We start from the raw sequence: 12,288 nt of genomic DNA, 5'->3' as shown, positions 1-12,288 counted from the left end.
AAATGAAGAGGAAGGAAGGAAATGGGTTTTCGTTGCTTAAGATGGAAGGAAATGTAGGTACATTTCAAAAATGGGACTCAGTCGGATGAGTCATCCGGCTCTGTCCTGATTGCACCGTACCCCTGACTCCTTTCGGCTTTCCAAGACCCCAGGTGGCAGGGCCACAGGAGCAAGACCTGGGTCCCAGGTCCCTCTGCAAATGGCTGGCCCGATGACCAAGAGATGCTTATATAATACCCCGTTGCCCTCACATTGAGAAATGTGCTAACAGTGCCACAAGAATGGATATGTGTAAGCATTTGTCCAAGTATTAAGCATTGTAAGAATCTGAGTGTTGACTGTATGTGGGCATGCCTGCCCATTTTTATCTGAATAGTCAGACTTTGATGGCCCTTTCTTTTAAAGAGCCTTTGGGTTTTCTTTGTCTTAGGTCAGCCCTTCTTATTGTGTACAAGCATGACCTGAGGATGTTGTTAAAATGCTGATTCTGATTCAGTTAGTCTGGGGTTCTGCATTTCTAATGGGCTTCCAGGGGATAAGCATACTCCTGGTCCCCTGATCAGATTTTGAGGGACAAGATTCTGGACCCCATAGATTACAGATGGAAGGAAATACTGGATAGACACGCTTCTACCTTAGAAATAAATGATTGCATTTGGGCCACGTTTTAAGATATATTGTGATCTTGGAAAGTTGAGCAGTGGAAGAGCTAGAAATGTCTTCATTGAGCTGCTTTCCATATGTACCATTTTTAAACACTGATTACTCCTCGAGGATAAGAGAAGCCTAATTTCAGAATATCATTAGGGTATCTATTGAAGTCTTGACTGTACGTATTTAGCGTACTCCCTGGGAATTATATTTTAAGGACATTTTTCTATTAAACCATTGCATATGGAAGAAACTCAATATAATAGCTGATATTTACTTGGGTTCTTAATCAGAACATTGAGGTGTGTGATTTTCATGATTATGATTTTCATTGCAATTAAGTTGATGTTTTGTAGACAGTGAAATTACCATCTACTCCAAAAGATTGCAAAATAGAATTTAACCTCAGCGCCAATGCAGGGATAACTTGCTTCTGCAGGTGCATTTTTGAAACTTCAATAAAGATGATGAGGAAAGTGATGGATCACACAGTTGGGCGGTCTGAAATGAATAGCCAGCGGCCCTGCAGCCTGGGGCATGTGTGTCTGTGCCTCGAGGCTTTGGTGGGTGTGTCACCTGCTCTCTCTCTTTTTTTTTTTTTTTTTTTTGTCTGCAGGCATGCCACCAGGCTTGCAGGGCCAGAGTGTCTCCTCCGGCAGCTCTGAGATCAAATCCGACGACGAGGGTGACGAAAACCTGCAAGACACGAAATCTTCCGAGGACAAGAAATTAGATGACGACAAGAAGGATATCAAATCCATTACTAGGTCAAGATCTAGGTAACAGTATATAATACTGTCGCTTCATTTAATTCCTTTATTGGACTTTGATGAAGTGAACAGAACAGGAAGAAACTATTCAGTTTTTTCCTGGAAGGTAAATCTGCAGCTAAAAATCAAAAAGGAAAGGCTTGCTCTAGAGGCACGTATCATTTGAGATACCTGTACTCTAGGAAAGCCGAAACTGCCTTTGCATTTATGAATTTGGACCCAATTCTGATAATGACACAAAACGGCAAAAACAATTTATCACCAATTCAAATGCAAGCAGTCGATTTGTAAGACTGCTTATTCTACAAATTTGGTCAGAAATGTTCTTCCGAAAATACTTCTAAAAAGAGATCCTATTGCTGTTGAAAGCTCAATTGATATATGTGCAGTTGTAACTTTTTTCTTACCTTGAAAGTGAGAAAGTACCGATTTCCCAGCCTGAGTCTACATATGTTGATATATATATATACATATATATGTATAAGAGTAGTACCTATGTTGCTATTTTTTTTCTTGGCTACTCCTTTCTACAGAAAATTCAATTGCAGGAAAACAGCTTCTGATCAGTTTTCTCAGCTCCCCAATATCTTTAAATTAGAATCTGTCTCCTTGAACTGTAATCTGATAAGCAGATGGACTTTCTGGAACATCGTGACACCCACGTTCTTTGCCTTGGTGCTCTTGGATAATTTTTATTTGGAAATTTAATGAGCTGTACTATAACAGTGCCTCCCTTTATAAACAACATTTGTTTGGCTGCCCTGGGTCTTAGTGTGGGCCTGTGGGATCTAGTTCCCTGACCAGGGATCAGATTCAGGCCCCCTTTGTTGGGAGCACGGAGTCTTAGCCGCTGGACCGCTAGAGAAGTCCTGATTCCTCCCTTTTAGAGGCCGTCGTTCTCAAGGTTATGTCTAGGGTCCTTTAGGGATTAAGGACATGCCATCTTTTCATATTGCCTTTGTAGTTATATTTGTTACTAAGTTTTACCACAGTTTTGAAAATTCTGGAACCTTCGAGCTTACACCTTTCCACCATTGCTATGGTTTCCTGGCCCTTGGCCATTTCCTGACTCTTGCCTTGGAATGATAAGACGTTCCCAGGAGGGCCTTTGACATCCTTAGCAATTTCTCTGTTAATTCAGTCAACTCTTGGTAACTTACCTAGTGGCTGTAACACATGCATTTTTAGTTCATCCTTTGCAGTCTCAATGCAGCATTTAAACTTGCTGTTAAGAACCTTCTTGTTTCAAAGGTCTCTCTTGACGTTCACTTAGGACTCCAAAACTGTTGTCTGGCAAGGCTTTCCAAATCTAGGCAGTTTTGTTTGCATAAACAACTTGTAAGCGGATAACCCATTCTCATTCATTACTGGCCTGAATACACTTGGAAAACAATTTCCCATGTTCAGCCCCACTTTGGAAAAAGTGTGGTATATGTTTGCTATGTAAAAACATTACCCAAATTTTTACCTTCTGGACAGGACCAGCAGAAACTCGACTCTGTTCTCATTTTGCTTGTTACATCTTACTTTTGTGGTGGGCTGTGGGCGTGAATTCACAGTCACCTTGAATTCCTTGGCGTTGGCCGAGGTCATGGATGGGAGAGAGATGGGCCAGCAGAGGAAGTGAGGAAGAGAATCAGGTGGCAGAGAAAGAGAGCTTTCTGATGGGCTCAGTTCAGCTGTGCATTCATCAGCACACATCCAAGGCAGACAGTCCCATCTGGAAGGGAGTTTAACCTACAGGAAGGCGAGCCAAGTCTTAAAGCATCTTTCTTTGGTGTCTGCCTCCCTTGCAAGTGCTCTTGGCTTACCTGCGTGCATCATCTTTGTGGGCAGCGTGTGCTGCAGCCCAGGGATCCACTCCATTTCTGCCTGACTGGGTCTTCTGTGTCATGATGCGTCCTCACTGCAATGTGGAAGTTACACAGAGATCCTTCACAGTGGAAGACTTGGAGCCATTCATGTTTTAAATTCTTTTTAACTTTTTTTAAAAATAATGTTTTGGCCCATCTAAGCAGCATGTGGGATCTTAGTTTCCTGACCAGGGACTGAACCCATGGCCCTCGGCAGTGCAAGCGCAGAGTCTAGACCACCGGACCCCCAGGGAGGTCCTGAACGCATAGATTTTAAGCCAGTACTCCTTAAGTGTACATTGAAGTGAGTAGATGGCTTCCCACATGTTCCTCCAGCTCTGAAAGGTTGTGATTCATATGTTCATTCAGTGAGCCTTTCAGATTCATGGAATATTAAGGTCGAGGCTCACCTTGTTGGTCCTTGGGGTCAGTGCTCAGATCTCTAGGTTGACATCCTTACAGATGGTCACTGCCATTTTGCTCCTTATAATGGAGTTTTTGAGTGAAGTATACTTCATTTTTAATGTCTCTCATGCTCAAAAAAGGTTATTGTTCATGTTAATTCAGACTGTCCCACTTGGAGTTCCTTGCTCTGTTCTGTCTTTCTAAGGCATCTTCCATGCCCCTCTTTTTTAAGTGATTCCCCAGAAACAGAAACCTTGATGCCATGAAATCCTCCTGATATGACAGGCTTTCCAAGTAGCTTATCATCATCCTGTCTGCCTCCCATTCAAAAGTTTATAATTTATCAGGATCTCACCCAGAAGTAGAAGTCACCTTGTCTTTCCAGACTGATGGCTCCAACCATGCCTTTGAGTGAATCATTTCTGTTCTCAACAATCAGAGATCAGCTTTCCGGCTTCATTTTTGTCTCACAATGAGGTCGTAGTCATTGATAACGAGTAAGTTTGAGTTGAGTTGGGTTGGGTTTGCCTGAAACTCAGGTTTCCCCAACCTGTCTGGTGACCGTAAACATCCAGAATGTTAAAGGTTATGGAGATGATGTTTTTCTAACCTTGCTATATTTAATACATGGAGAAAGTGAGACTGGGATACAGTAAGAGGCCTGACCAAGCCCTCCAAGCTGGTTAGCAGACAGCAGGCCCTCGTGTTCACTCATTCATTGTCTTGAATGGATGACCTTCTTAATCCTGTTAGAGCGGCATTGTGTTAATTTTGAAGTATCCACATCGTTTTTCAGTCCCTTGTTTTCCTCAGGTTCACATGTCACATTATGAAAGTTTAAAAAAAAAAAACAACTGTTTCGGTCTCCAGCCCTTTCTGGATTGCGGTCCTGAAGTGTAGCTTGAGCCGGAGTTGACCGTGCACTGCTTTGCCACACATGGCTTTATGGACCAGAGCCGTGTTTTCCCTTTTTGGCTGCCTTCTATCCATACGGTGCACTTGGGGCCCCAGTCTGAACCTCTCCCGTCGGGCTTGGGTTTTATATCTGTGAGACTCTGAACGTCTCACCCAGGGACTGGCCCACCTAAAGCAATGCCGAGCCCTGGCAGGGAGAAAACTCCACCAGGGACAAGGGCTTGAGATGGGAAAGCTCCCCGACAGCTCGGGAAGAAATCGGAGGGACTTTAGAAACCGTCCCTTTCCGCCCCCCCATTAGAAAATGCCGCGTCTTCCCCTGTGTCCGCAGCAATAACGACGACGAGGACCTGACGCCCGAGCAGAAGGCGGAGCGGGAGAAGGAGCGGCGGATGGCGAACAACGCCCGCGAGCGCCTGCGCGTGCGCGACATCAACGAGGCGTTCAAGGAGCTGGGCCGCATGGTGCAGCTGCACCTCAAGAGCGACAAGCCCCAGACCAAGCTCCTGATCCTCCACCAGGCCGTGGCCGTCATCCTCAGCCTGGAGCAGCAAGTCCGAGGTCAGGGCGGGCGGCCGGCTTCCTTGCAGAGGTCAGGGTGGAGCCCGAGGGTCACGGCCGAGGCACCCCTAGCATCCCGGGGCCGTTCCCGTGTTTGAGCCACACGGCAGCCTACAGGGCAGCCCCCCTTTCCCCCTGTAGTGAAGCCCCAGGAGTTTCCTTACAGCTGGGACGGACGTTACCCTAGGTCCTCTCAGCAGTCCCAGCTCAGCGTCTTCGCTTGGGGCTTCCAGGTGGCCCCGGGGTAAAGACTCCGCCTGCCAGGGCAGGAGACGTGGGTTCGATCCCTGGGTCGGGACGAGCCCCTGCAGGGGGACATGGCCGCCCACGCCGGCCTTCTTGTGAGGAGCATCCCGTGGACGGAGGAGCCTGGCGGGCTGCGGTCCCCGGGGTCGGAAAAGAGGGGAACGTGACCTGGCGACTGAACAGCAAATGCTTGCTTTACCGACTTTCTTAGACCGTGAGCGCCCGCAGAGTCGCCCCAGGCCGATGAGGGAGGTTGAGCCAGGGAATCGCAGCAGTGCGCATTTTCCCGCTCGGCCCCCTTGTTCTGGAAGGCAGAACCTGAGAGGAGGGCTGAGCAGACCCGCAGAAGCGTAGCATGACTGCCCCACACCAGAAGCCCTGGGTGAGACCTCAGCCCTCCATGCTCTCCTCTCCCACAGAAAGGAACCTGAACCCGAAAGCCGCGTGTCTGAAGAGAAGGGAAGAAGAGAAGGTCTCCTCGGAGCCGCCCCCGCTGTCCTTGGCGGGCCCGCACCCCGGCATGGGAGACGCGTCCAACCACATGGGACAGATGTGAAAGGGCAAGTGTGTTCCAGCCGTTTCCGAAGGCGTCCCCCTGTGTCCCGCGCCCAGGCGTCAGCCCTGAGAGTCGTATCTGACCCAGAGCGCACACTGATTTTCCCTACCTTGGGCGGGGGGGGGGGCGGATTTAAAAATGAAAGCTTCCCTTCTGTGTTACAAACATACTAATTCATCTTTCTCTCTTCTCTCTCAGGTCCAAGTTGCCACATTGCTTCATTAATACGAGAGACCACTTCCTTAACAGCTGTATTATCTTAAACCCACATAAACACTTCTCCTTAACCCCTTTTTTTGTAATATAAGACAAGTCTGAGTAGTTATGAATCGCAGACGCAAGAGGTTTCAGCATTCCCAATGATCAAAAAACCGAAAAACAAAAAAAAAGAAAAAAAACGTGCAACTTAGGGGTTGACTCTCTTTAACATATCATTCAGAATGTGCAGTGTGTGCAGGCTGAGACGCAGCCCAGAGACTGAATGGCAATCTTTCCACACTGTGGAACAATGCATTTGTGCCTAAACTTCTTTTGGAAAAAAAAAAAAAAAGTATATAATTAATTTGTAAGTCTGAAAAAAAATATTTAATTTAAAAAAAAATTGTAAACTTGCAATAATGAAAAAGTGTACTTCTGAAGAAAACGACATGACCGTTTTTGTTGGTATTCAAGTCAGCTAGTGTTTATAATGACCGGATATCGAATAAGGGAAGCCCGGCTGCCCTCGTAACAAAACCAGCAAATATCCTGATGACAGCGAAGTGATGACATTAGCCATTCCTTAGGGTAGGAGGAACAGATGGATCTTATAGACCTATGACAAATATATATATAAATATATATATAAATATATATTAAAAATTTAGTGACTATGGTAAGCTTTTGTTCATTTGTTTCAGACTTTTTTCTCCTGTAAAAAAATAGTACTGATTAACTTTTTTAAAAGAAAGATTTTACTGTAAATATGGAGGTGTTTTTTTTGGTTTTGGTTTTTTTTTGGGTCTGATTTCTGTCCCTCTCCCTGGTTTGTTCTCGTAACCTGTAGTGCCAACTCTGCTTCCAGAGCAGGTAGTACAGGATGAAATGCTGACCCTGATGTTGCTTTTCATTCATAAATAAGTAGAAAATTGTTTCTTCAGTCTTTTGGGAACACAGGACTTAAAAGTCGCATCATGTGTAGATATTACCAAGCAGCATTACCAAGACATGGCAAAGAGTTTGTCTGAATTGGAATGTTGCTGTTTGTGGCCCTCTTCCAGGATTTTCAGAGGTACAAGGTTAGAATGCTACAATGTTACCACCGTGCCTTCCAATGTTTATATCATCGGAAACATAACATAATCAAAGTGGCTGTGATTTAACAAAATGATTAAAGTGTTACCTACATGTGTAGCCGAAGTAGTGTGCAGTGAGGTGTTTCTGAATACATGGTCAGATTTTTGGAAAAAAACAAAAACAAAAAAAACAAGTAAAGTTCAACAACCATCCAACGAGAAAATTGCAAGTAGTGTGACAGAGCTGATTGATTTTGTTGCTTTCTTGATTTTTTTTTTTTTCAAAATGGGTTTACTAAGATGTAGAATGACTTAACTGCCTCCTCCTTTGTCTGGGAAAAAAAAAATGCCAATATTCAATCGTCATGCAGCATTATCTCAAGCCTTATAAGTCCTAAAGCATTAAGTTGCACTTTCTTGAGGAGGGGTAGTGCAGTATTTCTCTGGCCAGTATGAATGAAGTTTATACTTAACATATTTGATAGAAACATAGACAAGCTATGGCACAGCAGCTCGTCAGATAGCTAGCTTTGACGTCTGGGCACAATTGAACCAACTTCCATTGTGAATCTTTATAATGATTGACTTTGGTGTATAGTGCAGTAAAGAAATAGTGCTCCTAGTTAAGTATTTGTCAGCATCCTTTCGTCTCTAACTCGTTTCTATTTTTACAGCCACACAATCTTGGCATGTATTAAGAAAAAAAAAATCCCTTGTTCAAGTAGTTTTTCCACCTATCAGCACTGAGTACATGCCATAAACCCATGAATGGTCTAAATGTTCCATCTGTTCTCCTGTTTTGCCAGTTATATAGTAATGAAATACATTTGTAAATTTTATGCAACAAATGGCAACCGTATCATTATTTTGAAATTGTGTATGTAAAAGTTATATTTTTACATGTAGACTCTTGTTATTATGTGTTTTAATACATTGTATCAGTTTTTGTTTCTCTCTTTTTTTTTAAACGGTGTGGTTTAAAAACCATCTCATTGAAATGAAATAGTGAGCTACAAGAATCTGAATTTTATGTTCATTTCTGAAAATGTAAGAACAAATAAGATAGTTACCACGTGGTCATCTTTTACAAACCCATAAACATTTTGATTAGCTGTGTGTGTGTTGAGAACTGTAAATATGTTCAGTAGTGATAAAACGGAAATACTTTGATTTGTTGATAAGTTCCTAAAATGTGGAGGTGGATTAAAACCTTAGAATAGCAGGAATCAGACTTCATGAAACATTATTTTGAGGCTTCCCTGTGAAAATGGACGAACAAAGGGGCTCAGAGAAGGGCATGGAAGACAATATTGTATACTCTTCCCCTCCTCCTGAATAATGTGTGTACTTGTACCCTCAGTATGTTGAAGATTTCCTTTTAGTGGTACATTCTGCACTCATTTTGTATACTCTTATCAAGGCGGGTATCCCTAGGAACAATATTATATAGGAAGCAGGTATCTTCTGATCACATTCAGGATAAGTGTATAGAAGAAAGTACGGTGTTTACTCTTTAGGGAACTGGAAACACTCCCTGCATTGATGTACATTTTAAGATTGGCACTTTTGATACATGTTATCATCAAGGTGCTTTCATAGAGCTGATTTAGAGATTTTCAAATCTGTAAACAAAGCAAAAAAAGAATTAAATTGTAGTTCTTGGGTTCTTTTTTAAATTGGTGCTTTATGTTTTGTTCTCACTCAAACAGAGTAAAAGCTGCAATTTACTGTTCACCAGCTTTGACCCATTCATTAATCAGTCATGTAATACCTCTATTGTGGAATTCCCTTTGGAAATAAGTGGAAAGCTTTTCTAACGGCCATCAATGCTGCTCACTACTTTTTGCTTGGTGGAGAAACATCCACGGCCATCCATATACATTGGGTTGTATCCCTATTTAAAAAAAAAGGAAAAAAAAAAAGATGAAAGGGAATGTAGCCTTTTTAGTGTGTTTTTTTTCTTGTTTTGTGATTATCAAACCCAGGTAAGATATTGGTATTCTGCGCTGGATTTTCAGATGAAATTTAGCAGAACACAGTTAGGATCAAAGTACTATACAGGCATTTCGTAAGGGTCCATACTATACTATGTATATGATGAAACTTAGGCTGGGGATCTGTTTAAGAGAGTTGGACTTTACAAGCAACTTGGAACGGTTGATCCACCTCCACATTCAAGTAATTTATGAATATGCAGACTAGGGGTCTGTTCATCTAGACATTTTTCCCATTTGTCTTCTGTGTAGCTGCAAGGAACACTAATGTTTATACAACGGTCAGTCCACCCAGTAACGCAACTGGTTCTGATTCAGTCTTCCCATTCCTTTTTTTGTTTTTCGCTTTTTTTTTTTTTTTTTCGAATTCTTGATTTTTTTTTTTTAAATTTGTGATCTTTATTTTGATGAGGGATTGGGGTGGTGGGGGTGGGGAGGGTGTTGAACCAAGACTTGGGGTTAAGAGGATTTTCGTCTTGGATCCAACAGGCAGAATATGATCTGTGTCCAAAAGTGAACTTGAGTCAGGAATGAAACAATTTCAGCATAAACAAGCACAAAAATTTAGTCTGCTGGCTGACTGGAAACAAAAAAAAAAAGTCAAGATGGAATATGAGGAATTCCAACACAATGGGGCACCAAGGCCTCTAGGCCTCTCTTTTTATTTTGCTTTGGTTCTGTTTGTTTTTCTTTAGAGACATGCTCTTTCTCATGGGACTTGAAGTGGACTCATCTTTGTGCAGTGCTGGTTTTGCCATACTCATTTCAAGTATTATAGACATATGTAATGGTGAAAATATATGAACTGTGGCCTTTTTCATTCTTGTTACTTGTGATGCAATTAAGTGAAGATAAGAAAAAAAAAAAAAAAAAAGCAGAGACTTACCATGTATCAGTGCCTGGCTTTTTGTTATAAAGCTTTGTTTGTCTAGTGCTCTTTTTGCTATAAAATAGACCGTAGTACACCCTAGTAGGAAGATAAACTAAAATTAAAAATAAAAAATATATTTGGCTTATTTTTCGCAGGAGCAATCCTTTTATACCATGAATATTACAAAAAAAAATTGTCAGATTCTGAATATTTCTTCTTTGTAGATTTTTGGAATCATTATGAGTAAAAGTTTGTTACTTTATTTTACTATTTAAAAGATGTTATTTTACCATGTGTTACTGAGATGAAATTGTATGGTAGCTTTTTTTGTTTGTTTTTTGTTTTTGTTTTTGTTTTTTTTTAGTTGTAGGTCGCAGCGGGGAAAATTTTTGCGACTGTACACATAGCTGCAGCATTAAAAATGAAAAAAAAAATTGTTAAAAAAAGAAAAAAAGGGAAAACATTTCAAAAAAAAAAAAAGATAAACAGTTACACCTTGTTTTCAATGTGTGGCTGAGTGCCTCGATTTTTTCATGTTTTTGGTGTATTTCTGATTTGTAGAAGTGTCCAAACAGGTTGTGTGCTGGAGTTCCTTCAAGACAAAAACAAACCCAGCTTGGTCTAGGCCATTACCTGTTTCCCATCTGTAGTTATTCGATGAAGTCATGTACATGACCGTTCTGTAGCAATAAATGTGCCATTTTTATAAACTGTTTCTGATACTTGTTTCATTTCATTTTGCATTGTCCATAGAGCTGTGATTCTCTGCTGTAAGTAAAACGGCATCTAGATTTCATTTTCCAAGTGTTGGAGGTATTGACAGCTTAACAAACAAAACATAACAAAAAAGAAATCATAAAAACAAATTGAAAAGCAAAGCACATGATTGACCAAGGAAGAGATGCCCTTAATGAAGGTGGAACCAGATGCATGCAAAACAAAAGGAAAACTGTCTAGAGGATTAACTAATGGAAGGGATCTGATTAACATGCGTGTTATCACGGCAGCTATGCATTTGAAGAGCTTTGAACTGCGCCGTTGTTGCCAGTGTTTTTGGTTGGGCTGCAGCTTAAGTCAAGTCAGCCTTAAACTTTTGGATCAGTTGGTCAACTGTTTGCCAGAACCTCCTCAGCTAGACCTTTTCAGTCAAAATTCTAAAAGGATTTCTTTTGTATCACTTTGTGAAGAATTGACTATTGTTAACCACAGTTAATATTCCACTGTATTGATACTTTCTCAAACTTTACCCACCCCACTACTTCTGGTTGATTCTGTTGACTAGTAATCCAGATGTAAGCAACCAGACGGGCTTTTTTCTAACTTGTACAAACTGATGCGTGTCATCTATGATGGGAGGGGGGGAAATGTACAGACTAAAATTATTCAGTGTTATGTACTGTAACTTACTATTTTTGTAGAGTGGACATCAATCTCCTTTGCAAAACCTGGAGGCTGTTTCAACATTGCATTGTAGAAATGTAAAGTCGTGTATGCAATGGAAAGAAAGCCCGTGATTAAGATAAACGCTTCATCACAGAATGTTCTAAATCCAGTATGTGGTTTTGGGGGATGTCTCCATATCGCTGTTGTACTTTTTCTAATGGGGTTTAGTGACTAGTTTGCCTGAAGGAAAATGGGATAACGCCATTTGGTTCACATATGAGATGCCCTCCATAGCCAAATGTTGGGATTTTTCCCCCCCTCTGGATTGTTTGCAGATATTTAAATTTTATGAAATTTCCAAAGATTTTGGTTGATAAGCCCTTTTTCCTTCTAAATGATTTGAGATGTTCTTATGTTCTACTGTGTGTTTTAAATATAGATAAAAAAAAAGCCACAAGCTTTTAGTCTTTTTTAGTGTTATATTTAATCATCTCACTGTTACAAAAAAAAAGGGGGGAGGGATGAGCTTGGGCACCACTTCAGTGTCTCTTTATCTAGTCTATTAACATTACGTCTTATTTTAAAGGACCACATTAAACAAGAAACTCTTGACTTTGATTCATTTTTCAAAGGGAAGTTAAATTGCTGGGGTGACTAAAATAGTATCCAAAAATTAAGAAGATACCAATAATGTTGGAAACGAAGAGGGAAAGGTCATGAAAAGGAGTTGAAGCAGGCAGTCATCTTTAGTCTCATAATTGGATCCATTCATATAAGACCCAGTGAAGTTTTTATTCTAGGCTCTAATT

General features: G+C 41.3%; 1 protein-coding gene across 21 annotated transcripts in view; it reads left to right on the top strand.

Moving 5' to 3' along the window:
* The window catches only part of TCF4 (transcription factor 4), a 384,420-nt gene extending 373,609 nt beyond the window's left edge, over positions 1-10,811 (top strand). For 13 of the 21 annotated variants that reach the window (XM_018039407.1, XM_018039408.1, XM_018039406.1 and 10 more), the window contains 4 exons: positions 1,268-1,430; positions 4,926-5,155; positions 5,821-5,961; positions 6,156-10,811. In XM_018039407.1, the coding sequence (XP_017894896.1) occupies positions 1,268-1,430; positions 4,926-5,155; positions 5,821-5,957 (530 nt within the window). In that variant the 3' untranslated portion in view covers positions 5,958-5,961; positions 6,156-10,811. The remainder of the gene's footprint in view (positions 1-1,267; positions 1,431-4,925; positions 5,156-5,820; positions 5,962-6,155) is intronic. The other 8 variants (XM_018039409.1, XM_005697269.3, XM_018039404.1 and 5 more) reach the window with 2 other exon arrangements.

This window comes from Capra hircus, chromosome 24 (assembly GCF_001704415.2).
Source record: "Capra hircus breed San Clemente chromosome 24, ASM170441v1, whole genome shotgun sequence".
Classification (NCBI taxonomy): domain Eukaryota; kingdom Metazoa; phylum Chordata; class Mammalia; order Artiodactyla; family Bovidae; genus Capra; species Capra hircus.
The sequence above is the reverse complement of the archived record's forward strand: the minus strand, read 5'-3'. Positions and strand labels throughout refer to the sequence as shown.